Here is a 23238-nt window from a genome sequence, read left to right as displayed (position 1 = left end):
CCAATAAAAACTCATTTGACAAACTAGGTTTATGCAAGTGCATGAACTAAACTTGTAGTCGGGTCCCTTCATAGGCAACAAGTCAACAATCGCTCAGATACATATGCTGATATGTATAATAATTGTATATAATTGTGTGTGTATAGAATCCTTTAGCTTGCCCCTTTCTCCACTATTGTAGCTATCACAAAATTTTAATAAATTGTCAGTCGCAACGCAATACATCAAATTGGATGTTGGTTGCATGCGTCTAAGGTTGAATCTTAATTTATTCTATTATACTGTTTTAAAGGCCAGGGTCAGGTTTATATAAATCATATTAAACTAAGTTTTAATAATAATTATTTAGTATGTAACCTAAATGATAATGTTTTATATAAATAGTTGAAGGGCTATAAGACTAAGTCTACTGCATGCATGTAAATTAATTAATGTATGATTTTGTAACTAATATAAAATATTTAATCTATAAATATTTTATAATTTTTGAAAACACATATTCAACACAAAAATTTGTTTACCTTTTGAATCATGAAATATTAACTAGTATAAGAATCATAACCAAAAATTACCATAAAAATATATATAAACTTATTCCTATATCATATTAATCAAATAAAATCACATTATAAACATCCATCTAATTAATATTATTAAAAATTTAAATACATTTATCCAATACAATTATTATGTTAGGTTGGAATTATCAACCAACCAATTTATCCAATACATCCATGGTTGTAAAAATTGGTAATCAGCACTAATCAGTTTAATCGGGGATTAATCGGAACAAAAATCGGATATATTTAAATATTTTAATAATATTTAATATATTTACCTTATTTATTATGAAATATATAATTCAAAAATATTTTATAAATATTAATCGGATTTCAAAAAATAGATTGGTCAAATATTTTTTAAGGATTAATCGGGGATTTTTTAAAAAATCGGGGATTTTTACAACAGTGAATACATCCATCAAATTGGATGTAGTTTGCATGTGTCTAAGGTTGAAGCTTAATTTATTCTATTTTATTGTTTTAAAGGCCAGGGTCAGGTTTATATAAATCATAGTAAACTAAATTTTAATAATAATTATCTAGTATGTGACCTAACTGATAATGTTTTATATAAATAGTTGAAAGGCTCTAAATCAACTACATACATGTGAATTAATGTCTAATTTTATAACTAATATAAATATTTAATCTATAAATATTTTATAATTTTTGAAAACACATATTCAACATAAATTGCTTATTTTTTGAATCATGAAATATTAACTAGTTTAAGAATTATTGCGAAAAAGTACCATAACCATATGTATAAAACTTGTTAGTAGATCATATTAATCAATTAAAATCAGATCATCTAAACATCCGCCTAACAGATGTTATTGGAAATTTAAATATTTTTTTTCAATATAGTTATTATGTGAGGTTTAAAATATCAACCAACCAACCCATTGAAGGTTGGTACAGTAATTGACAATACATTTTACTTTTGAGTTATGACACAAAGTTAAAATAAAGGAAATATTAGTACTACTTTAAATTCAACATTTGCCTAATTGCTTTCATATACTAGTTAGGATATCTCCAATAGAATTTGTTAATAAAATTGCAAAATCAGGACAAATCATTAAATATATTGTTTTTTAGGTTTTCTCTTACATCCATGTCACTCTTGGCAACATTTATTAAAATTTTGCAACAATAATTAAGTAACATTAAAGGTTGGTCATGTGATCCCTTATATTTAGTTTAATATAAAAATGGGTTGAATAATATATAATTTAAATATTTTTATGACTTTTTGTTAATTTAGGAAGTTGCAATCTTGGTAGGCAACCTTTGTCAACCTCCAAACTCGGCAACCAAGGATGCCATGTCACATAAGTTTGACAACCCCTATTGAAGATTCTCTTACGAGTCTTCTTAGTAAGAAGTAGTCTTTTGGCAACCCCTATTGAAGATTCTCTTACGAGTCTTCTTAGTAAGAAGTAGTCTCTGACATGTATTTTTTTTGCCACAAATCTCTGACATGTATTAATATAATAAATGGAATATAAGCATTATTCTAAACTTTCAATTAAATCAATTGATTTTTTGATTAAATTTTACAAGGTACTCCCATAATTTAATTGATCACTATAGATTTTTCATTTTAATATAACAGGGGTAGTAAATTAATATTATTTGATTATTTTACTATATCCAACTAGTTATTTTAATTATTTTCAATTATGAATTAAGTGTTATAAAATAGATCTATCAATTAATTAATACCGATTAGTGATTAACAACATTCAATATAAGTTGAATATCTATAATGTTAACATAACTTACAATAATAATTAAATCGGGTGTTAGTTAAATATCTATAAGAAAATATTGTGAGTACTTAAAGAAAAGATTGTGCTAGCCAATGGTTGATGACAAATTTCAATATTAAATAAAATAAAATAACCAGAATAAGAAACATAATAAATAAATAGGTGGGTATGACAAAGATAAAGCGTTCATTTTCATGACATAAACTCAGAACAAACATAAACTTAGAACAAAGATAAAGTTGACAGCAATGGGTGGAAAAAGCTAGAGAGAATACAAAGAAAATAACACATAAAAAATACTTGCAAATAATATTAATTTGTATAAAATGTTTATATATATAAACAAACACATGGGTATTGTATAATACTAGTTGTATTGTATGTGTGATGTGGGACAGTATAGATTGTTTAATGGAGAATTGAGTTGTGAAAATGAAAGCTTCACCGGGAAAGAAGGGTATGAAAGAGAAAGTAGAAGCAGTAGGAGTGTTCATCAACAATCAAATTTTAATGGAGATGAGAGCTTGTCAATTTAATGCAAAGGGAAATTTCTCAGTACTCTTTCTATTTCTTCTTTTCATTTCAATCCTTTTTCTTCTTTAAGTTTGCTTATCTTTTACTTGATTTGACTGTTTCTTTAGTTTTCTTGATTTGGGTTGTTTGTGTTTTGACTGTTTGTGGCATAAAGATTGAAACTTTATGAGAAGTGGATCTTGTTTTGGATAAAGATTCAATCTTTAGCATAATCTTGAAGTTTCTTGAGGTGGGTTGTTTGTGTTTTGACTGTTTGGTGCATAAAGATTGGAAATTTAGGAGAAGTGGATTTTTTTTTTTGGATAAAAATTCAATCTTTAGCATAATCTTGAAGTTTCTTGATGTGTGCTGTTTGTGTTTTGACTGTTTGATGCATAGAGATTGAAACTTTAAGAGAAGTGGATTTTATTTTGGATAAAGATTCATTCTTTAGCAAAATCTTGAAGTTTCTTGATGTGGCTGTTTGTGTTTTGACTCTTTGATGCATAAAGATTGAAACTTTAGGAGAAGGGGAGTTTGTATTGGATAACGATTCAATCTTTAGGTATAATCTTGACGTTTCTGGATGTGGGTTGTTTGTGTTTTGACTGTTTGATGCATAAAGATTGAAACTTTAGGAGAAGTGGATTTTATTTTGGTTAAAGATTCAATCTTTAGGTGTAATCTTGAAGTTTCTTGGATTGGTTGATTTGGGTTTTTAGGGTTTGAGCAGGAAAAAACAGGAAAAAGAAGAAGGTCTATAGATGTTTGTGTCATTATATACTAATACAGATTTTGTAAAGACAGTAAGGAAGGTGTTGATTAATTCTCTTTGAGATATATTGAAATCCAAGGGAAAATTTGATTCCTTTCTTGTTACTTTTATTCTGACTGATCAGGTAGAAAGGATAATAGTATAACTTTATACAACTCACCATTTTTATTGTGGGTTTGGTAAATTTCACCTCTATTAGTTGGGTAAAGTTTACAGTTTGAATCTTTGATACAAAAATTGGGTACATTAAGTGAAGAAAGAGGAGAGATATAGTTTTTCTGGGGGTGATATATATATGGTGGTTGGTGTATTCTATGGGAATACCTGATAGTTCAATTCTGGATTTGATACATAAAGTTGGATCTTGGATTTATCGGGGAAGTGGTGATCTAGATTCTTGTTCTGGTGAATACAAGATGGCGAAAATTTGCTGCGATTGCATGATGCCTTTAGCGGAGTCTTGCATAGGGTATCCTTGCCAAAGATGTTGTAGGATATTGTGCGAGAACTGTGTGCAGTCAAATGGTTGTACTGGTGCTGTTTCATCAGGAAATTTGATGGCAGATGGCCTATCTGAGGCTGGTGCTCTTACTAACTATTGCAAGTTCTGCTCTCATATCGGTAACAGGGAAAAGGTTGGGAAGAAGTTCATTGAAAAAGTTTATCCTTCAGACTCGCCTAGACAAAGCCCTGAACCACCATCTCCATGTTCTACTGGGAGATGTGATTGTTGTCATCCAGATTCCGCCAGAAGCATAATTCATTACTCTCCAAGCAGGTAAAAAATTGTTCTTGAATTCCAATCTTCATATTCATTTTTTGAATACCAAAGTAGCTCATCTTGATTAAACAGAGTGAATTTGTCTAAGCTAAACATGCAACTTATAATGTACAGTATTTGTTTGGCACAGGGACTACATGTAAAGTTTAAATCTGTCTTCCATTATTTTTATATCGGTCGCCGCGGGACTTTCTCACAGTTATGCTTGCTTAAAAGAATTTTTAATTGGGGATCATAGAACTGTTTACGCTCTAATTGTGTTCCATGTGATTAATTTATTACTAAGGACTAATGAGTAAGTCTTATAATAAAACTAAAAAGTGGCAATATGGAGTTCATTAGATTAGTATAAATGATTTAATATTGCAAAATAAGCACATCGTAACTCCACTCAGATTCTATTCCTTATAAACAAACTATAACAAGTATTTGAGATTCTATTAATGCGTCGGATTTTTTTTTTCTTTTGATGGTTTACGGTTGTGCCGACAGTTGTAGTTGTAAGCCTAATTCATCTCTTCCTAATATAGCACACTGAATTACTTGTTCCATCTTTGTCACAACATTTCAATAACCTGTTTCATTATCAGAAATTGCTGCTGCTTTAAAACACTAATTATATAATGCATATGTTGTTTTGTAGGAGCGATGACGATGATAGAGAGGATTCCAACAAAACCTTTTTCAGTTCTTTTTTTGATGATACATCGGATGTAGATTCCAGTAGTATTAGTGCTAGACATGAGTTTTACAGTTCCAAGTCAGTTGGATCAAGTCCATTGGACAGTCCCTGTAGGATCCATAATTTTAATAGGATAGGGCATCCTGTAGAGCAGGAGCAAGTGGGGACCTCAAGGTTTCAGAATGGTCCCTCTGATCAAGAAAATTCGGCAGAAAGGTCTGAGACAGGGTCTCAGGATCGAGACAAAACTTGTCACAAGGAGGATAAATCTTTGACTTATCAAGATCAGCGTCCACTAGATTTGGAGAACAATGGACTTATCTGGTTTCCTCCACCTGCTGTTGATGAAAACGATGAGAAAGAAGACAACTTCTTTGCATATGAAGATGATGAAGATGACATTGGGGAGTCAACTGCAATGTTTTCATCAGGTGACCTTAACAGCATGTTATCTGAGAAGGATAAAGAAAATGGTGGCCAAAAGGATTCATTAAGAGCTGTTGTTCAGGGGCATTTTAGAGCTCTCGTGTCACAGCTTTTGCTTGGGGAGGGAATAAATTTGGGTAAAGAAAACAGTGAAGACAGCTGGCTAGATGTAGTTACAGCAATATCTTGGCAAGCTGCAAACTTTGTTAGACCAGATACTAGCAGAGGTGGTAGTATGGATCCTGTTGACTATGTTAAAGTTAAATGTATAGCCTCTGGAATTCCCAGTGAAAGGTAAACACCCGTCTTCTCTTTTAACTGTATTCTAGTCTATGCAGTAAATCATGAAGAGTTTAATGTTATATATCTAATCTTATTCATATGCCTGCAGCAAGTTCATTAAAGGAGTAGTTTGTACAAAAAATATAAAACACAAGCGCATGATTTCACAGTACAGAAACACAAGATTACTTATCTTGGATGGAGCACTTGAGTACCAAAGAGTTCCCAATCAACTGGCGTCCTTTGATACGCTACTACAACAGGTTTGTTCTCTGAAATCTGATTTATTTGGTGAGATCGATTGGGAATTATTAGCTTATGACCTTTACGTTGCTTAATAGGAAATTGATTATCTGAAGATGATTGTTTCAAGAATAGAGGCTCATCACCCAAATGTTTTACTGGTTGAGAAAGGTGTATCTTCTTATGCCCAGGAGTATCTGTTGGCAAAGGAGATCTCCTTGGTGTTGAATGTTAAAAAGCCATTACTTCAGAGAATAGCTAGGTGCACAGGTGCTTCTATAACTCCTATTGATAAGTTGTCTGTAGCGCGGTTGGGACATTGTGAACTCTTCCGGATAGAAAAAGTATCTGAAGACCTTGAACAAGCTAATCAGCTCCAAAGGAAGCCATCTAAAACCTTAATGTTCTTTGAAGGTTGTCCACGGCGTTTAGGCTGCACGGTAAGAATTTCCATCTCTATGCATTACTTAATTCACAGGGGCACAATTCGACCCCTCCAATGTGATTAAATGTAGGAAGCGTATTTATCTCCAAATTTATTTCAAATTTTAGAAATAGTGGAAACTGCAATTACTTTTTGATCTTTTAATGAAGATGTATTTTTTTGATGATCAATCTGTTAGAATATGTAAATAGTTAATCGGTACAGTGTGTCTCTGAAAGCAAGTATTGTAAATGGTTCACCTAATTAATTTTCCGTGCGCTCTTGAAAGTACAATATCTGATAGCGAGAAAGTTGCATGCTTGCATCTAGTTGAGCATCTACCATAGAAGTATTTATTTTTCAGATGTTAAATGCTTCAATACCTGAATCCCTTTTTTGCATCCAAGTCTATGCTTATATTCAAAGTTTATCTTTTATGTTGCTTACTATTTTTGCTTCCAGAACTATTTTTCGGTCAAGCGAAGTCTTATTACTTATTCTTTATTTTCTGTTCTCATTAGGTCCTGCTGAAGGGTTCATGTCGTGAAGAACTAAAAAAAGTTAAACATGTAGTTCAGTATGCTGTTTTTGCAGCCTATCATTTGTCCCTTGAAACTTCTTTCCTTGCAGACGAGGGTGCTAGCTTACCTAAACCAATGGTGGGATCCTCAATTTCACTACTAGAGAGGACAAGTGTTGATAGTACTATTTCTGTTATTCCTACTTCTGTTGCTTTAACCTCCTACTCAGAAGTTGCTGATCTCCCAAGTTTTAATGAGGAGTCTGCAGGCCTCAATCTAGAACTTGAGGAAAGAGAGTCAAGACTTGAACCTTTTCATCCTCAGTTCATCTCTTCTCCCAACTTTGTGGAGTATAGAGTCGGATCCTCAGATGTGTTAAATGATCACTTAACAGCTACAGAAGCCTTGGAAGAATATAGGCCAGATGTAGTTCATAGTTCTGAAAGAAGAAATGATGAGGAAAATTTCCAAATGACCATAAGCCATACACAACCACAGGATCTCTCCAGTCCGAAAAAGCTTGAAGAAGTAATTGCTGTTGATGCCTCTAGTGAATACCATTCAGCAGGTGATAGTCACCAGAGCATACTGGTATCGTTTTCAAGTCGCTGTGTGCTGAATGGAACTGTGTGCGAGCGTTCTCGGCTCTTGCGCATAAAATTCTATGGTTGTTTTGATAAACCACTTGGTAGGTATCTTCAAGATGATCTATTTGATCAGGTAACTAATTTTGCTTTTTAATTCTCTTTTTAGTAGTTATTATTTTGCGGTAGTTTAATACATGGGATTATTGAACCTGTGCACTTGTAATGCTAGACATCCTGCTGTAAATCATGCAAAGAACCAGCTGATTGCCATGTAGTATGCTATACTCACCAGCAGGGTAATCTTACAATAAATGTTAGAAGGCTTCCCACAGTAAAGCTACCTGGAGAACGAGATGGAAAAATTTGGATGTGGCACCGGTGCCTGAGGTGTACACATATAGATGGAGTTCCACCAGCAACCCGCAGAGTGATTATGTCCGATGCTGCTTGGGGCCTTTCCTTTGGGAAGTTTCTAGAACTTAGTTTTTCAAACCATGCAACTGCAAATCGCGTTGCAAGCTGTGGTCATTCTCTCCAAAGGGACTGTCTTCGGTATTATGGGTAATGATATTTTTTTAGTAGGACTTCTATCTTTTAGTTTAATTTCTGCATTTTATAATTTGCATGTGGTATTGCTTAAAACAAATCCGTATCAACACATGTCTGTGTTTGTATCTAATTCTTTACCCTGTTCATAATTAATAAAATTTTGATTTTGCTGATAACAGTTTTGGTAGCATGGTCGCATTCTTCCGCTACTCTCCTATTGATATTCTCTCTGTATGTTTACCCCCGCCAGTTCTTGAATTCATTCCTCATTCTCAACAGGATTGGCTAAAGAAAGAGACAGCAGAGGTGATTTACACTAAAATTATGTGATATTATGTAGAGTAATAATAAGACTGCATGAATTCTGTTTCTAATAGTCTAGTCTCTTTATTCCACTGCAGCTTTTGATCAAGCAAAATACTCTGTATGAGGAAATATTGGGGGTGCTTCATAGGATTGAACAAAAATGTACCTCCCTTGGACATGAATCAGCCGATAAAAATGTGTTACATAGTCACATCATTGAATTGAAAGACCAGCTTATAAAAGAGAGAGATGATTCTAATGTAAGCTGCATGCAGATATACTGCTAGATTGAGTGTTTTCTATCATTTGAGATTAATCTATGCTTTGAAATTATGTATTTAATTTTGTTTTGCTAATTTTCACTGGCTTCCGTGTTTTTGATACAGTGCGTACTCCAACCAATTAGCAAAGACTGTCCAGAACTAGTTACAGCGACAATGGATGTATTTGAACTTAATCGCTTGAGACAATCTCTCCTGATTGTTTCACATGATTGGGATCACCGGCTTAGTTCATTGGATTCTCGCCTTAGCTCCGGGACACAGCTTGGTGCTTTGGATAATGCTGGCCTAAAAAATTCGAGAAGTGCTTCATCTCTCAGCATCAGCGATGTCACCCTTTCCCATGACCATAATAATGTCAGTGTGTCTGATCAGAATTTAAATTTGCCAGATTTTCCCCAGAAAGAGTCGATATACACACCTGACGGTGAGCCTGAAGCATCAGTTGTTGAATTTGGTGTTGGTGGAGTGGGCATATCGACGTCATGTGAGACTAAGGATAAGGGGGAGACACATTCAGATGGGGTATCTATCGATAACAAGACATCATTAGAGCGTATTCCCTCAGCAGCATCTGAATTGTCTGATAAAATTGACTCCGTATGGAATGGTACAGCAGACTATAGTCCATTAAAATTACCTGCAAGGAGATTATCATCCCCAGCAAGAGTTCAATCATTCGATTCTGCTTTAAGATATCAAGAAAGAGTAAAGAAAGGATTGCCTCCCTCCTCATTGCATTTATCCGCAGTCAGATCTTTCCACACTTCTGAGGATTATGTAAACATGCTAAGAGATCCCTTACCTGATGTACAAAGGACATTCTCTCAAATCTCACCTCATGAGGCCCAGAAATATAACCTTTGGAACACGTTACCCTCATTTGTTTCTTCCGCATATCTTTTGCCTAAAGGGGCACGATTAGTACTTTCATCAAATGGCCAGACAGATTTGATTATTGTTGTTTATGATAATGAACCGACTAGTGCTATATCTTATGTGCTCAGTTCCAGAGAGCATAAAGATTGGATAGCCGATAAATCTAGTGGATTTGAAGAAGCCTGGAATGCTGCTCAACTAAAGCGAGAGGATTCTGCAGCTTCAACCATTCCAGCCTGGCAGTCTTTTGGGTCTTTGGACTTGGATTATATCAACTACGGGAGTTATGGTTCTGAAGATGTTTCGACAACTATTAGTACCATACTAACAGAGCCTAGTAGTAGTCCCCATTTTAAAATTTCTTTCGAGGCTGAATCACCTAATGTTGGAGGAAGGGTGAAGTTTTCAGTTACCTGTTATTTCCCAAAGCAATTTGATGCTCTGAGAAAGAAATGTGGTTGTAACGAAGTAGATCTTGTACATTCTTTGAGCCGTTGCGAGAGGTGGAATGCGCAAGGAGGGAAAAGCAATGTCTACTTTGCAAAGTCTTTGGATGAAAGGTTTATTGTGAAGCAAGTAACAAAAACTGAATTAGAATCATTTGAAGAGTTTGCACCTGAGTACTTCAAATATATGAAATCTTCCGTGGACTCTAAAAGTCCGACATGTCTTGCGAAAATTCTGGGGATATTTCAGGTTGATTTCAATCTTATTATATGCTCTCGTCGTCTTTATATTATTTTTCTTTTTTATACGTTTGTCAGTCAACAAATGCCTGTTCCTTGTGTTTTGCTGGAGTTGGGAAGGAGGGTTTGATAGTACTCTAGTTGATCTATTTTTTTTTTGAAAAACTTAGGTGACTGTTAAACACTTGAAGGGTGGCAAGGAAACTAAAATGGACCTGATGGTGATGGAGAATCTATTTTTTAGAAGAAACATTTCAAGAATCTATGATCTTAAGGGCTCTGCACGGTCCCGTTACAATTCAGATACTACCGGAGTGAACAAGGTGTTACTTGATATGAATCTCTTGGAAGCATTGCGAACAAAACCTATGTTTCTTGGAAGTAAGGCCAAGAGAAGCCTGGAAAGAGCAGTTTGGAATGACACATCATTTTTAGCGGTAAGCATAATCTATCCAAGTACATATACTATTAAAATTTATGTATACTCGACATTAGTTGATATTGGGTATAGTAATGTGGTGCAAGTCATGATGATGACTCTCGATATGCTTAATGAACAATGGGGGTGAAATAATATTGACAACGCTTCATATAAGTGAAAAAAAAACAGAAATAGGGAATCATATAAATGTTAACATACTTTAAGATTAAGGATTGGCGAGTTTATTAAAAATAGTTTACTGGTTTTTGAGTTCCAAGTTGTTGCACTGCTTTGCAGTCTGTGGATGTTATGGATTATTCTTTGCTGGTGGGAGTGGATGAAGAACGGAATGAGCTGGTACTGGGGATAATTGACTACATGAGACAATATACATGGGACAAGCACTTAGAGACATGGGTGAAGAGCTCTGGAATACTAGGAGGTGCAAAGAATGCTGCCCCGACTATCGTTTCTCCGAAACTGTACAAGAAAAGATTTAGAAAGGCGATGACAACCTATTTTCTTACAGTGCCTGATCAGTGGTCGACATAAAATTTCATGCCAGCAGTAGGACAATGTTAGGATTTAGTTTAAGCACAATTCATGTTACATTATGTACATTGCATCTAATCTTTTGTAACACATTTATCGAATAATAAACAATTGACTGTCGATCTTTGCATGGTTTAGGTTGTCTTTTATAAAAATGTCGGTAGCTATGGGACAGAATTTCGTAGATAGCACGTAGATATTTGATCATCGAGTTTGATGCCGGATTTTGGTTTCTACCTTAAAATAATCTTTAAAGTCCAACAGAATGACTTTAAAGGTTAGTATTACTTTAAATCTGGAGGTTGCCGTCTAATGTCTGCACGTGCAGATGTAACAGAAAGTCTTGTTTGAATGGGGGTTAGGTTTAGAAAACTCAATTGGTTCACATTTCACCGGAGCGTAATGCACATCTGCGAGTTATTCGAATAGTGGGTTTTTAAACATCCACTCTTATTATGTAATGCCACTTGCCTATGTACAGAGAGGAGCAGCTGGTAACGGATACCTGGAACACACACTTTTTATTTTATTTTAAAACATGCATGTGCTTCTCGAAATTCAAAAAATTATGACGTATTCTCAAAATTTGTCCGGTATAATTATAAACTAAAATTTCTGGATTCTGCATATACCAGTATAAACGTGAAGTTATTTAAGGTGTCATCTGAACTATAAATACATATAAATTTTATGTTGAAATTACACTAAAAAAAAAGGTGATCTCGGATTATCTATTATGAAATTGAATATCATAAATATGCCGCTACCACAAGGGGGGAGACTGAATTTTTCTTTGCGGACACTTGTTTAAATTCTGTGACGATATTCTTGTAATTTTGAATTTTTATAGAGAACCTATAATATTTTTTCAAAAGTTTTTATAAAAAAGAAACGTAAATTTTATTTTTAGGAGTTCCCGTTCTTCACTAAATGTATGCGTACCAGGCTACCACAGAAATATCGCAAAATTTTATATATTCTCGTTTTTTTACTTTGTTCACTTGAGGAAATAAGGGCATGTATGGTAATTCTGATGGTCAATCAAAATAAGCCAAAAAATTATCAGAGCCGCAAGATTACAAAGACGCTATTAGTTGTTGTCTTGCTCGTGAGAATATGTATATATATGCGTGATACATATACTCATATAAAATATACACGACGCGAATCTACACGAAATGTAACAACAGCTTCGTTCCGGAGCACTGTCATGCTGATTCATGAATCTCTCCTAAATTGACAGGCAAGAAACCGACTCGCTTCTGCATGTAAAGTAAATTCATATTGCTTCAGTATGTATGGGGGTGGGGTGACACATGAAATTATACATAAAAGAAATACATACATAACATGATCGAAATGTGTAAAATAAACTTTCGGAAAAGATAAGACCGACAGATGTACCAACACATTATCTGATAAATTAAAGTTGTTTTTAATTACTATTAGGTTCTACAACTTATTGTTAGAGTTTAATTGACTATGTCAATACAAGATAGTCTGGCTAAACTGAAATTTGAAAACAATACTGTTGCGAGAAAAGGTGTTCCAAACTATTTCTGTAGAATACTTGATTTTTCTTATTTCAAAGTTTAGTGCCAAAATTCGTTCGTATTTTGCGTACAGAATATAGTTATACAGTTATTATGGCCACGACGAGTTCGATTTCGCTAAAAAAGGAAAACATCTATTTTACATAGACCATAGCCACGAGTTCGATTTCATATAAAAAACGAAACTTAGTTATCATTCTCGATGGAGTATGGACACATTTTTAGTTTCGGTATTAAAACGAAATACTATCCTGGAATGAGTGCGTTCGAATTCATCAACTTTTATTTGTGAAATAAGTTTTTTGGAGAAGGATATTATATTACTAAAAATATGGTAATAGATATCGGCTAAAAATCGATGTCTAGGTAATTTTTAACCGATATCCTCGCGTGTATAATTGTACTTATTAAAGGTTTAGGTTTTAGATATCGGTTTTTCTATATTATATTTAAACATCGGTTATTTTTGTAAGTGATGTTATATTTGTAAGTGATGTTATAACCCATCCGTTTAGTAATAAGTACGTACTTGCAATTAATTTGTTAGAGATTATGAGAGAGCTTGAGAACAGCCGGATAGCAACTAATATACAAAGCGAAAAGGCCAAGCACATGAAAATACCAAAGAAGATTCAAAGGCCAAAAAACAAACAAAAAAACAAGAAATAACAAAATTAAAGTTTTCTGAGGAAAGAACATACCTCACGCGGCTTGACGCCCTGGCTAACTCTTCCATTGCCACCTTCCTTCCAATGCACTTCCTGTTGGCCATCCAAACAAAGCTGCATTATCCTCTCCGCCGCCTCGGCCTCGGACTTGCTTTCACTCATCAACTTCTGCACTTCTGCCTTAGGCAACCTCATTTTCAACCTCCCGGGCTCACTTTCCATGACTTCTCTCCTCTCCTCACCAATGCTGCTCTTTTGTTGCATCAACGAAAGATCAGAAACCGATCTTTTCGCTAGCATTAGGCTCTCTAGTCTGTCTTTAGCACTCATGTTAATGCCTGACCTCACTTTCCTCATTGTTCTATCTTCTGCAACTTTCGGCAATTCTACTAAAAAATATAGCCTTTTCGGCTTGAGTTCTTGGTGAAGTCCTAGTGGCTTCGCTCGAATCCCGAAATGCTTAACAGCTTCTGAATCTAACAGAACATAGCCTGGATAGTCCTTGGTGACTGAACCAGCTTGAACTGGAGTCTTTAACTTCATTGTTTCACCATTGATTTTCATAATCTTTGCTCTCTTTTTTCCTCCCAAGGTGTTTCCCATCTCGTTTACGCAAGCTAGAAGGTTTCTGTGTGTGTGTTTTGGGTGTGAAATGCACAAAATTTATCCTGTTTGTAAGACTTAGCTGTTTAGTACGCAGAGCTTGAATATTTTGGCACAGTGTTGGTTGGATGATCAGTTAGAGATTGTGTATGGGCTGGCTGTTGGTGGTTCTAGGGTCAAATAAGCAAGGCATCTTAAAAACAGTACTTGTTAGTTGTTATTGACTTTAACTAGATTATGAATTATTGGGATTTTGTATTTTTAAATGATGGTCAAGAGTATTTTTATTACTAAAAATCATCATTAACATATAGCAAACTAATTTGAAAATGAAACACAGTCAGTTAGCAATATACTGGTTTTTATTTCATTTTCCAAATTAAAAACAGAAATTTAAATACTCACGCACTCTTAAGTTTTAAACAAATATGAATATAGGGAGGGGTATGACTTATGAGATATGCTAAAGCCAGGGATAAACAGATGATTAGGTAATCATGCACATGAAATGGGAGTTAACCTTCAATGAAAGTGACATATGGACGACAATCAAAGTGTAAATTCAAGAAAATTGTTATAGATTCCATTTAACAGCGACTCCTGACTAATCTTGATATAATCAAAGTTGGTGCAAACTGGAAAGTACTCTCTAAAGCAAATCATCATGTTTACTAAAATAAATTCAACTAAAAAGAGAAACATGCCGACTGTATAATCTTTAGTAACCTGTAAACTGGTCCCAAGCTTATTACATTTTTAAATAGATAAACTCACGCACACACAGGAACTCGAACCCTTGATCTCTCGTAGAGAAATCAAGATCTCGATCACTGCACCAACCCTTTGTTGGTAACTTATCACGTACTCTGCTGCTAATTCGTGTGGATTATAAATTTTTGTATCTTTAATAAACGTCGGCTAGAACTTGACAAGAAAACTGACAGAAATGGATGAAATACACGAATATATTAACGCGGCTTGTTGATGTTAATGTTGTTGTTTCTTGTTCTCCTAGCTCACCCGTGACACGGCCCCGGGACAACAAGAGATGTTGATATAAGAAGTGAAACTACAAGGATATAGATACTCTTTTTTTCTGTTTTGTTTCTACCTCCTTGCCGACACAGAGATTCCAAAGGAAATAGTATTTTTGGATGTGTAGTTTCTACAACAGCGTTCGGAATAATAATATTTTTTCTGAAAATACAGAGATATTATGGAAAACACGGTTCTGTTTTAAGAATTAATGTTTGCACACATCTCGTCCTGATATCATGTAATGAAGATGATTCTGTTCGAGAGGAGAGTCTGGGTAGGTTAAGATGTACACCGTGTACAGGTCCTGTACAGGCCTTCTTTGAATTTGTAGGTTGGTCGAGCTTCTTTGAATGTGCGGGCGTATCTAAAAAGTTGGTTGCAAATTACAGACTCTGTCAAAAGAATTTATGCACTTGTATATAGAATAAATGATATAAGTACATTGGTAAGCATGACATTGTTCTTATTTCTCATGCTTTAAGCATTAGATACTTCAACCCACAATGACACCGAAATATAAGTAGAAAAAACCTGTGATTCATTATCATATAGAATAAAATAAATTAAAATTAAAATAATTATTAATTAATTAATTTTCTTGTGTGCTTGACCTGTCAAAGCTGTTTCGATTTTCGAAGATGCCCCAACAATGAAGTAGCCTTTCGCTTGGCCCTCTCGGTGCCATTCTTGACAAGCTCTGTCAGTGGTATAATCGCGCCAAGCCTACTTAGTGATGCAAGATTCTCGTTATCTCTCTTGCACAAAGAAAGTAAAATGGCAGCTGCATTCTCTTTGTTTCGGGGTAGGCCTGTTCTTAAAAGGTCTATCAATGCTGGTATGGTGCTAGCTTTTACAATGGCAGCCTTAGCCTCTTGGTGATTAACAAGAACAGAGAGTATAGTCAATGCTTCGTCCACCATGCAACTACTTGTATCTGTGAGCATCTTCAACAATGCTGCAATGATCCCAGCCCTGACAGCCCTGCCCTTGTTTCCTTGATAAATGCACAAATTAAACAAAGCTGTTGCAGCATCTTTCTTCCCTCTTGAGCTTCCACTGTGGAGCAGTTCAACCAAAGCGGGTATTGCACCAGATGCACCAATGATAATTTTGTTCTCATCCGCGAGAGACAAGCTAAAAAGTGTTGCTGCCGCGTTTTCTTTTGTTTCCATGCTTCCAGCTCTGAGGACTTGGACGATAGAAGGAATGGCACCAGCTAGCATTATAAGTCCTTTGTTGTGTTCATATATTGAAAGGTTTAGAATGGAAGTGATTGAATTATCTTGAGTTATGCCATCATCAGAAGTCAGTAAGCTCACAAGAATAGGTATAGCTCCTGCTTCTCCAATTAGTATCCTGTTATCTGTGCTTCTCTTAGAAAGTGATCGAATTTCTTTCACTGCTGCCCTACGCTCCTCAATAGATCGGCTAGAGAGCTTACGGACAAGTGACTCGATAGCTGCTATCTCTCCGCTAACATCACGAAATGTTCCATCACTTCTTTTAACCTTCCCACTTGTTAGTGCTGTTGGCTGTTCAACATTGTGTGTTACACACCACTGAGTAATAAGACTTCTTAAAACATAGTTTGGGGTTAAAGTGAGATGTTGAAGTTTTTGTTGAGTTTTCGGACACTTTGTATTGCCGCAATCAATCCATCTCTGGATGTAGGATCTCTCGTATGTCTGCACAATCATGAGGAAGATACAATCAGAAAGAAAGTGCCTAAATAAATTGTCGAGAAGTGGAAGTAAATTACATAGAACACATTTCTAATATTCACATTTTTTATGCAAATTTTACCTGCCCGGTAGCCACTATAACAGGGTCTCTCATCACTTCGAGAGAAATTGGACATAAAAAGTCATCAGGAATTACAGGAGAACCAGGCTTTCTATTCTCTTCTGAGCTTTTCGGGGATGAGCTTTCTCCATCATCAGCATCAGCATTGTTCAATAAACAGATATCAGATGATGCAGAGGAGCTTCCCCTCCTTTCTAACCTATGAATCATCTGATCTGATCCATAACCTTTTGAAGAATTAGTTCTTGGAGAAATTTCCACTTTTTCCGTAACTTCATGATCAATGCTACCTGTACTCTCAACATGTAAACTCCCAATTATCCTGTTCCTTGACTGTAATGGGTCAATCTCTTTATCCAGTGGCTGGGATAAAGCACGTGACAATCTACTCGGAGTTAGTGATCCACCATATCGTTCTGTTGCTCTTCTCAACTGTCCTCTTACCAGATCAACCTGGAAGAAAAAAACAGGTTGTATGACAAATAAGCTCAACTGATATAATGTTGCCAACAAAAAATGCTTAAGTCTTTCTTTGAACAAGTCTGATCGGCTCAAGTCTTACCTGTTCTTGTACTTCCTCAGAGATTTCTAATTGATCATACGGAAAGTTTTTCAATGTTCTCTCAAGTTTCCATGTCAAGCACTGAAACTGAAAGGCAATTTTCTTGGCAGCTCCTTCCTGAAATCAGAAATCAGAAAGCTAGTAAATAAATAAGGAATCACTGCAGGGACAAATATAAACATGAAGAGGATTAGAAGGAAGTCTTCCAACACATGGTTAACAGGCTACTCAAAATTCTCGACTTTTAGGAGAATTGCTAATGTGTAGTAGTGGTCAGTATTGCATAGAACTCTATGTACAAAATATTCTATAGCCCGGCATATGTAACTTGGCTTCCTAGATCAATTCAACCCCAGAAAATCACCTCCTGATTGTCAATATGTAGCTTTCCCATTTTTTATCTTTACGAATTTTAATTCATCACCTTAATCTATAATATGAGCTGGATCAGCCGAAAAAAACTAATGATTAGCTGATGGGAATGATCATGGAAATGGTATGATTGGGATGGATTGTATATACAATGACTAAATGGAGGATATTTATGATCAACTCTGTCATACCAAGCAGAAACAGCTGAATTTCAATAGAGGATCTATAAGCATTATGAAAAGGTTATAAGCTACCAAAAAAGCTCTTGTTAAAACAGAGCAAAGAGATTATAACCGTACCATCCTATGATCTTCCTATTTTAATTTAGGAATACAAATTAGAAATACATAAACTCTATGGAGAATGACTGCCAAAAAAACAAAACATTAATTTGTTGTCTAGAGAAAAATCCAGCTACCAGACCATGAAAAAAATATACCAATAATCTAAAATTGCATAATTCAGGTTGTAATTAGCGCGATAATCAAGTTTCTATTTATTATGTATTGGATCAAATTACACAATTTAGAAGATCATGGTTGACCCAAATTACACAATTTAGAAGATTATGTTTGACGCGATAATCAAATGTCTACTTATTATTTTAGACCACGAATTTAAAAAAAGAGTCTCTTTGTTTAAATTAAGGTTAGAGAATGCATTAATCTTGACCTCCTAACACGATGGGCACGAGAAGCCTTGTGCAATGTGTACGACCTCGTTTCAATAACATTAAGGTCTAATTAGGACATTTAGATTAAACTGCAATATACTTGCAATTCAAGAGTTGAAAATGACTTAAACTACAATCTTGAAACAAAACAAAAACAGCTAATTACCACATTATACAAATAAGATACACACAATGTTTGTGTAATAAAGAAATCTTACAGGAGAGATCTTGGCATCAAAGCTGTCGGCAGCAACAAGCAATCCTTTTGTAGCTTGAACAACAACTTTAAGATCAACCAAACAAGAACCACTCGAACTAAACTCATCTAATGCACTCAAATCACCTTTAAAATCTCTAACTTCTTCAAATAAATGAGAAAGCAAAGCAATCCTCCGGGCCAAGTCTGTACAATCTTTTTTGAATGGACCTTTAAAGCCACCACCTGAAGCTTTGACAACATCTTGTACAAGGCTTAATAATGCATGCATAGAAGCAGCCGTGGAGTCATCGGAGATGAGAGGTGTGTCACCGCCGGCCATTTTTAGAATGGAGTTTGGAGTATGAAGACAAGGAAAAGAGAGTTGTTATACATGGGAAGTTTAAGAATGAGAGTGTTTTTTTATTGCTTAAAAACAAACACACAACTTGTGGTATTATAGTATTGGCTATCATGTTATTTGCTTTAGCTCATGTTTGGCTGGCTTTTTTGTTTTCTATTTTTGCTTATACTTGTCATTTTTAGTGGATATCACATTTATTGATAAAATTTTCTTGATTGTTTTCTCTTTTTATTTCTAAAACTAATGAAAAATATAGAAATAGGGTCAATCCACAGGTAATAATTGTTTATTTTTTTATTTTTTATTTACTTTTTTTTATCGTAGGTAACCTGCAACCGCTACCCTTTGGGTAGGTAAACCGCATTTAAGCATAATCATAAATTCTCTTCCCATAACATTCGAACAAGTGACCAAGAGAATAATTTTTCTCTTTTTAACCAACTGAGTCAACTCTTAATTTTTTATTTTGGCTTAAGATTATGTGAAGTCATATAAAAAGTTTAACGCATTCGTTAGTTCTAGCCTCCGATTTCGACCACTTATTACATACTACGAATTATATCTGCTCCGATTTCGATTTTGACCACTCGTTACAAAAACCCTTAACCTCCGATTTCGACCACTTCTTACCGAAAACGGAATAATTTACGGAATAAAAATTTGGAACGAAAATTATGAGAAATAATTGTGGAAGTTAACCCATGGTATTGAGACCATAGAATGTGGAATGCTGATCTAAGTAGACAGGTATGGCACACAGACACAGTGTCTGTTTGCATGGTGAGAATTGCTTCCAGTTCATTGTGCCCCCACCAGCCTTGAAACCACACACACCATAGCAATTTCTCAGGACTTGCATTCGGAATAAATCATATGACATGATGAATGAAGAGTTTTAGACAAAGTCTTGGGCATGCAATTAAGGATATAATTTGATTTCATCTTTTTTTCATTTCTCGTGTTGCATGTTCTAATCATCTTACTTGGTTTAGAAGAAATTTAATTAAAGATTTGTAACTATAATAACGCGTCTCATAAAGGGTTGCCAAATTATTCCATTTCACTATTCACCAAACCAGGGTACCTATAATGTGCTGGATACCATATTTGTTCCCCCAATAAATACGATTTTTTTTTACATTACACTCCAAAAATATATATTACTACACGTAAAATTGATTTTATTTAAAAGGTGCTGATCAATATTAATTGACACATCATCGGGTAACAAATTTGGAAAGCGTCAAACTTATTTAGAGTATTTCCAACCACACAGAACTCTTAGCTAAAAATCATTAATATATATTATAAATAAAAAATATAGAGATTATGTAAAAAATTTATCTCCAATAGTGCATTCCCCTTATTTATAAATATAACCGACCTCTTGATGTTGGCTATATTTGTTGAACCACTAAAGAAATCTGTAAAAAAAAAATTAATCACTTATTACCATAATTGAAGTAATGTATTCTATTTATAACAATATAAAATTTTAATAACATACTATTTTTAAAATATAGTTAACCAATATAGTTAATATCATCGAAGCACAGTGCCTAACAAGTTCAACAAATTTTACATATTGCCCAATTTAGCCAACCAATTATAACTAATCATGCTCTTAGAGTCAAAATCAAGTTAATCCATTCCCAAAAAAAAAACAACTTAAGTCAAAATCAAGTTAATCCATCCCAAAAAAAAAATCAACTTAATCGATGAACCCCGGTACTCTCTATTTATTGTGTAGTCGTCTCAAAAAAATTTGAAAGGACTTCCATTGATTTTCGTTTTCATCTATGGGTTCTCCATTTAATTGAATTTTGTTTAGCATTTGTTTGATTTTTGTTGTTTTAATTTTTCTTGATGTTTATCATATTCATTTTGTGGTATTTATTTAATGATAAGGATTTTTTATGGTAATTAATCTATGATCCATTACTCAAAGTAATAATTGGATTATTGCAATAAGTACATAGCTCGGTGTTTATCCAAGAAGTAAGAATACAACTGCAATGATTATAGGCTTATTTAATTTTAATCATATATGTAGATATTGTATGATTTTTTATTATTGAATAACTTTCTTGTTTTTTTAAAAAACTTAATCCATTGAGTATTGAAAGCCCAGTTGAAGTTGTGGAAAATCTAAATTAAAAAACATCCTTAATCAGCAAAATACAATAAATAGTGTTTCAATATTCTGTTAACATATATTGCTTCAGAAAATGAAAAGACAGGTGTATTAAGAAATAAAATGGGAGATAATTTGATTGGAAGGAAGAAGAAAACCGAGATTCCCGGAAAGAATTGAGACAATAACAGAAGAGAGAGGGGAGATAATATTTAGAACTGAATAAATTTAGAGAGAGGAGAGAGAACCGAAAACTGGAGGAAAATACAGTTGTATGGGGAATATTGTGAATGGTTGTAAAGATACACAACTACGTGTTTATTATTCATTTATTCTCAATTATTGTTCTCATCTAGTTTCCTTTTTATTCTTAGTTTTCTTATTATACTTTTTATTCTGAGTATATAACATTTTTAATAAAATTTAGAGAATGAATGTCAAACTATCATCAATAACCTAGAGTGACCAACTCGTTTATATTTTAAAATTCACCTAATTATTAGTTTGAAATATAATTATGAACCCCAATATTCTTTCTTAAGTTTTGTGCGAAACACGGGACCGAGAAAATTTTATTAAATTTTATTAAATAATATAATCATATTAATGTTATAGTATAATTAAAATAAAGTGAAATTAAGTAATGTATTGTTAGAAAAATAATACAGAGTTCTAAATGAAATAGAAGTATCGTAAATATAGTATGATCCGAACAAATTTATTATTTCAATAAAAAGTAATATAGAATCATACAGGAAATAGATTTCAATAAAAAGTAATAAAGAATCATACGGGAAATAGAAGTATTGTAATTATACTACAATTTTAAAAATTTTATTATTTTCGTAAAATAGGAATTTAGGGGTGAAACTAGAAAAGGGTAAACCAAAACACAATAAAATAAACTACCACTAAAAAAGTTAGAATGAAACGAAAATATGGTGAAAGCATATACTCTATTGTTAAAAAAATAATACAGAGCTGCGGGAAATGAAAGTATTGTAGTCATAATATAATTCGAATAATTATATTATTATAATAAAAAATAATAAAGAATTCTACGAATAATAGAAATATCGTAATTATAATATGATTCCAATTATTTTATATTTCATTAAAATATAACATAAAACTCTAAATGAATTAAGAATTTAGGGAAGAAACCAAAATATGACGAACATGAACTAAGTACCCTACCAAAAAGTAATTTAGTATTTTATAGAAAATAAAATTATAATCATAATAATGTTTGAATAATTTAATTATTATTTAGAGGTGAAACAAAAATACGGTGTTAATAATTTTCATATTATTTTATTAAAATGAAATTCCACCAACAACTTAAAATTCTAAACTAAAATATTCTAATTTAAAAACATGACCTATTTACTTTGCACTGTTTTATATTTTTCGGAATTTATTTAGTTGAGCCAATTTATGAACCTATTTATTTTAAAACATGATTCCAAACTTAAATAATAAAAATATATGGATTATAAAAATAAAATAAAATAAGTAAAAACAATATAAACGTAATTAAAAATAGGATTCCAAACAAAAAACAATAAAATATGTGGCTTATAAAAATCAAAATAAAAATAATACATGTAGAATTATAAGTTGTAATAAAAAAGTAAAAAAATAATATACTTAGAGTTATAGATAGAAATAAAAAAGGGTGAAAATAAAAGGTGGTGAAACCAAACCGAAATATCACTTAAAAATAGGTTTAATATAATTATAAGTCAAAATAAAAAAGTATAAAATAACACACTTAGTGTTATAACAGAAATAGAAAAAGGGAGAAACCAAAATGTAGTAAAACCAAAATGTGGTAAAATCAAAATAACTTTTAAAAAAAATTCCGCTCATTAATAAAGTTTATTAATTAATACAAACGATATTTGTGATCTTTAAATAAATAGCTAGAATTTACATTATAGATATTTGATAATTATGAATTAGGTTTAGGAGTAGTTGAGGAGCATATTCTAAAAAAGGTATTTAGTTTTGAGCTTGATATCGA

The 23238-nt window shown here is 33.4% G+C and overlaps 3 protein-coding genes across 3 annotated transcripts; 1 reads left to right on the top strand and 2 right to left on the bottom strand.

Moving 5' to 3' along the window:
• The first annotated feature begins 2569 nt into the window (after positions 1-2569).
• Positions 2570-11376, top strand: LOC141677419 (putative 1-phosphatidylinositol-3-phosphate 5-kinase FAB1C). The gene is made up of 11 exons (XM_074483348.1): positions 2570-4404; positions 5051-5809; positions 5907-6060; positions 6139-6480; positions 6986-7705; positions 7802-8133; positions 8301-8427; positions 8523-8687; positions 8814-10283; positions 10444-10710; positions 10992-11376. Exons 1-11 carry the CDS (start codon positions 3941-3943, stop codon positions 11244-11246), a joined length of 5055 nt encoding a protein of 1684 aa, XP_074339449.1. The 5' UTR covers positions 2570-3940; the 3' UTR covers positions 11247-11376.
• Positions 11377-12204: 828 nt separating this feature from the next.
• Positions 12205-14316, bottom strand: LOC141676688 (uncharacterized protein At1g66480-like). Its single transcript, XM_074482391.1, has 2 exons — positions 13501-14316; positions 12205-12508 (listed from the first exon to the last, which is right to left on the bottom strand). Exons 1-2 carry the CDS (start codon positions 14068-14070, stop codon positions 12455-12457), a joined length of 624 nt encoding a protein of 207 aa, XP_074338492.1. The 5' UTR covers positions 14071-14316; the 3' UTR covers positions 12205-12454.
• A 1185-nt stretch (positions 14317-15501) lies between these two features.
• Positions 15502-19165, bottom strand: LOC141677315 (U-box domain-containing protein 10-like). Its single transcript, XM_074483187.1, has 4 exons — positions 18737-19165; positions 17474-17590; positions 16912-17364; positions 15502-16793 (listed from the first exon to the last, which is right to left on the bottom strand). Exons 1-4 carry the CDS (start codon positions 19055-19057, stop codon positions 15723-15725), a joined length of 1962 nt encoding a protein of 653 aa, XP_074339288.1. The 5' UTR covers positions 19058-19165; the 3' UTR covers positions 15502-15722.
• Between the last annotated feature and the right edge of the window lie 4073 nt (positions 19166-23238).

This window comes from Apium graveolens, chromosome 8 (genome assembly GCF_009905375.1).
Source record: "Apium graveolens cultivar Ventura chromosome 8, ASM990537v1, whole genome shotgun sequence".
NCBI classification, from domain to species: Eukaryota; Viridiplantae; Streptophyta; class Magnoliopsida; order Apiales; family Apiaceae; genus Apium; species Apium graveolens.
Note: the sequence above shows the minus strand (reverse complement) of the source record. Positions and strands in the feature narration are given on the sequence as shown.